This window comes from Nicotiana tomentosiformis, chromosome 2, assembly GCF_000390325.3.
Source record: "Nicotiana tomentosiformis chromosome 2, ASM39032v3, whole genome shotgun sequence".
Taxonomy (NCBI): domain Eukaryota; kingdom Viridiplantae; phylum Streptophyta; class Magnoliopsida; order Solanales; family Solanaceae; genus Nicotiana; species Nicotiana tomentosiformis.
The window spans coordinates 42,820,448-42,824,858 of NC_090813.1; the positions used below are offsets into that span (position 1 = coordinate 42,820,448).

The 4,411-nt window shown below is 43.5% G+C and overlaps 1 protein-coding gene across 1 annotated transcript; it reads right to left on the minus strand.

Moving 5' to 3' along the window:
- Positions 1–1,839: 1,839 nt before the first annotated feature.
- Positions 1,840–3,352, minus strand: LOC138904686 (uncharacterized). Its single transcript, XM_070193193.1, has 3 exons — positions 3,092–3,352; positions 2,677–2,746; positions 1,840–2,072 (listed from the first exon to the last, which is right to left on the minus strand). The coding sequence occupies exons 1-3, from the start codon at positions 3,350–3,352 to the stop codon at positions 1,840–1,842; spliced, it is 564 nt and encodes a 187-aa protein (XP_070049294.1).
- Positions 3,353–4,411: the final 1,059 nt, after the last annotated feature.

Genomic DNA, 4,411 nt, shown 5'->3' on the forward strand with positions numbered 1-4,411 from the left:
AAGGTAGTGCTTCACCCGGTGCCCATTGACTCTAAGGATCTCACCATTCTTATTTTTCAAATCAAGAGCACCAAAAGGAGTCACATGTACCACTTCAAAAGGACCACTCCACTTTAATTTAAGCTTTCCCGGAAACATCCGTAACCGAGAGTTCAATAAAAGAACAAGGTCACCTTCCTTAAATTCTTTGTTCCGAATATACTTATCATGTAGGTACTTCATCTTGCCCTTATACAAGGACGAACTGGAGTAAGCATGGAACCGGAACTCATCAAGTTCATTCAATTGCTCCACCCGAAGATTGGCAGCTATATCACACTCAAGGTTCAATTTCTTCAACGCCCACATGGTCTTATGCTCTAATTTCACCGGAAGGTGACATGCTTTCCCAAACACCAACCGATACGGAGACATACCAATTGGAGCCTTGTAAGTTGTTCTATAGGCCCAAAGAGCATCGTCAAGTTTCCTCGACCAATCCGTCCGATTTGCATTGACAGTCTTGGATAGAATACTCTTGATCTCCCTGTTGGAGACTTCAACCTATCCAATTGCCTGGGGGTGATAGAGGGTTGACACCTTGTGAGTGACACCATACTTGGAGAGTAAAGTGTCAAAGGCTTTGTTGCAAAAATGTGAACCCCCATCACTAATGATGTCCCTTGGGGCGCCGAACCTTGTGAATATGTTTTTCTTCAAGAAAGCCACCACACTCCGTGCTTCATTGTTGGGCAAAGCCACAACTTCAACCCATTTGGAAACGTAATCCACATCAACAAGAATATAGGTGTTCCCACGCGAGCTCATAAATGGACCCATAAAGTCGATGCCCCACACATCAAAAATATCAATCTCGAGGATGGTGGTGAGAGGCATCTCATTTTTCTTGTATATTCCACCGGCCCTTTGGCAATCATCACAACGCTTAACGAGCTCGCTAGCGTCTTTGTGCAAGGTAGGCTAGTAGAATCCACAGCTTAGGACCTTTGTATCAGGTATCGCCCCACCATAGTGACCACCATAAGGCGAAGAATGGCAAGATTCAAGAATACCCTATTGCTTTTCTTGTGGTACACATCTTCGGATAACACCATCAGTACAAATTTTGAAGAGCTATGGCTCATCCTAATAGTAGTCCAGGCAGTCCCGTTTGAGCTTCTTCCTTTTGTTTGAGGAGAATTCATTCGGAATAACGCCTTTCACAAGATAGTTGGCCATATCGGCAAACCATGGCATCCCAATCATAGAAATGGAAAGGAGTTGTTCGTAAGAAAATGAATCATTGAACTCAAGGCCATAATATGGCCTCTCCTCCTCCTCCAATCGGGACAAGTGATCCGCCACTTGATTCTCACCACCCTTTCGGTCTTGAATCTCTAGATCAAACTCTTGCAATAGAAGCACCCACCGCATCAACCTTGCCTTAGAGTCTTTCTTGCTCATCAAATAACGAAGTGCCGCATGGTCGGTGTGAACAATCACCTTTGTACCCGTTAGGTACGAGCAGAACTTCTCCATAGCAAAGACAATGGCTAGGAGTTCTTTATCGGTCACCGTATAGTTGACTTGGGCCTCGATCATGGTCTTGCTAGCATAGTAGACCGAATGAAAGATCTTATTAATTCGTTGCCCCAATACCACACCAACCGCCAAATCGCTTGCATCACACATAAGCTCAAATGGTAAGCTCCAATTTGGCGTGATGATAATAGGAGTGGTAGTCAACTTATACTTGAGTAGTTCAAATGCCTTCATACAATCATCATTGAAAAGAAACTTGGCATCTTTCTCCAAGAGTTTGCACAAGGGGTTTACCACCTTAGAAAAATCCTTGATTAATTAGCGGTAAAACCCCGCATGACCTAGAAAGCTTCTCAGTCCCTTTATGGAAGTAGGGGGAGGGAGTTTGGATATCACTTCAATTTTTGCTCTATCAACCTCAATATCATTCTTGGAAATCATGTGACTGAGGACAATGCCCTCTTTGACCATAAAGTGACACTTCTCCCAATTCAGCACCAAGTTAGTTTCTTCACAACATGCCAATACCTTATCCAAATTATCCAAGCACTCTTCAAAAGAATCCCCCACGACAGAAAAATCATCCATGAAAACCTCGAGAGGTCCTCCACAATATCGGTGAAGATGGACATCATACACCGCTGAAAAGTTGCCGGTGCACTGCATAACCCGAATGGCATTCGCGAGAATGCGAAAGTGCCATATGGACAAGTGAAGGTGGTCTTCTCTTAGTCTTCAGGTGCAATAAGAATCTGGTTATATCCGGAATATCCATCCAAGAAGCAATAATAAGCACGTCCGGCTAACTTATCCAACATTTGATCAAGAAATGGAAGCGGAAAATGGTCTTTCCGTGAAACTTTGTTGAGCTTTCTATAATCCATGCACACTCTCCACTGGTGACAGTTCTTGTGGGGATCAATTTATTTTTGTCATTTGTTATCACAGTCATGCCCTCTTTCTTTGGGACACATTGCACCGGCGAGGTCCACGAACTATCGAAAATGGGGTAAACCACCCCGGCATCCAACCACTTGATGATCTCTTTCTTTACTACCTCTTGCATGGCCTCATTGAATCATCTTTGATGTTCCATAGAGGGTTTGGCATCCTCCTCCAAAATGATTTTGTGCATGCAAAAGGCGGGGCTTATACCTCGAATATCCGCTAATGTCCAACCTATTGCTTTCTTCCTCCTTTGAAGCACAGCAAGGGTGGCATCTACCTGCATGTTAGTTAAGCATGAGGAAAGAATAACAGGTAAAGTAGAACAAGGTCCTAGAAACTCATACCTTAGATGTGAAGGCAAAGGCTTTAACTCCAAGGTGGGAGGCTCCTCGATTGAGGGCTTTGTTGGTGGAGTCTTCCGGTTTTCGAGATCCAAGGAAAGTTTTCGAGGCTTATAAGTATATGATCCCATTCCTTGCAAAGCATTGACACATTCTACAAAGCCTTCCTTCTCATCCTCATCATGATTAAACAACACAATTTTCAAGGTATCTTCCACATTTATCACAACACTTGTGTCATCAACAATTACTTAGGTCACAAGATCCACGAACGAACACACTTCGTTGCTATTTGGCTGCCTCATTGAATTACAAACATGGAACACCACTTTTTTATCACCCACCCGGAAGGTGATCTCTCCAGCTTCCACATAACCTAAGGCCTTCCTTGTATCAAGAAAAGGTCTCCCCATAATGATTGGCACCTCGTAGTCAACCTCACAGTCAAGTATCACAAAATCTGAGGGAAGGATGAACTTGTCCACCCTAACTAACACATCATCAATTATCCCTAATGGCCTTTTCATTTTCCGATCCGCCATTTGCAACCTCATGGATGTGGGTCTTGGTTTCCCAATTCCCAATGTTTTGAACATAGAATAGGGCATCAAGTTAATGCTTGCCCCCAAATCACATAAAGCTTTGGCGAAATCGGCACTCCCAATAGTGCACGGGATTGTGAAAGCACCGGGGTCTTCCAACTTTGGAGACATGGAGTGCACCATAGCATCACTTGATATGTCATTTTGATCATTTCACAGTTCATTGATCTCTTCTTTGTTACCAAATCCTTCATGTTAACATTTGTCCTAAGGCTTCAACCAATGACACATTTATAGACAAACTTTTCATCATATCAATGAATTTCTTGAATTGATTCTCATTATTTTGCTTTTCAAGTCTTTGAGAGTATGGAGGAGGAGGCCTTGACATTGGTACCTTAGCCTTTGGCACTACCGGTTCCGGCATGTCAGTCACGTGCTCCCTAGATGGGTTCACTTCTTTTTGCGTCTCCTCCACATTTTCATCAATATCAATCCCCGCTTCTTAATTAGCTTGAACATTATTGCTTGGCTCATCATCATCTTGTACCAACACATCATCACACACATGTCTTCTTTGGTTTGAGGTACTAGCAACTCCACCTCTCCCACTTCTTGTTGTCACGGCCATTGCATGCCCCGTATTCCCACCTTTCGGGTTCACCACCGTATCACTAGGTAGTGCCCCCTTTGGGCGAGTATTTAAATCTTGAGAAATTTGGCCAAGTTGAACCTCCAAGTTGCGGATAGAAGTGTTATGGGAGGCTAATTGGGCATCGGAGTCGGCGTTTTTATCCATCATTTGCTTAAACATGTTTTCAATCCGTCCCATTTTACTATTGGAAGAACTAGGACCTTGCGACGGATATGGAGGCGGGTTGTTTGGTTGTTGATACATCGGGGGCCTCTGAAAGCCCGACCCCCGATTTCCTTGATTGTTATTGTTCCAACCCCCTTGATTATTGTTGTTCCCCCAATTGCTTTGATTGTTGCCACCCCAATTACCTTGATTATTTCCTCCCCAATTGCCTTGATTACCCCAATTTATTTGATTATTGT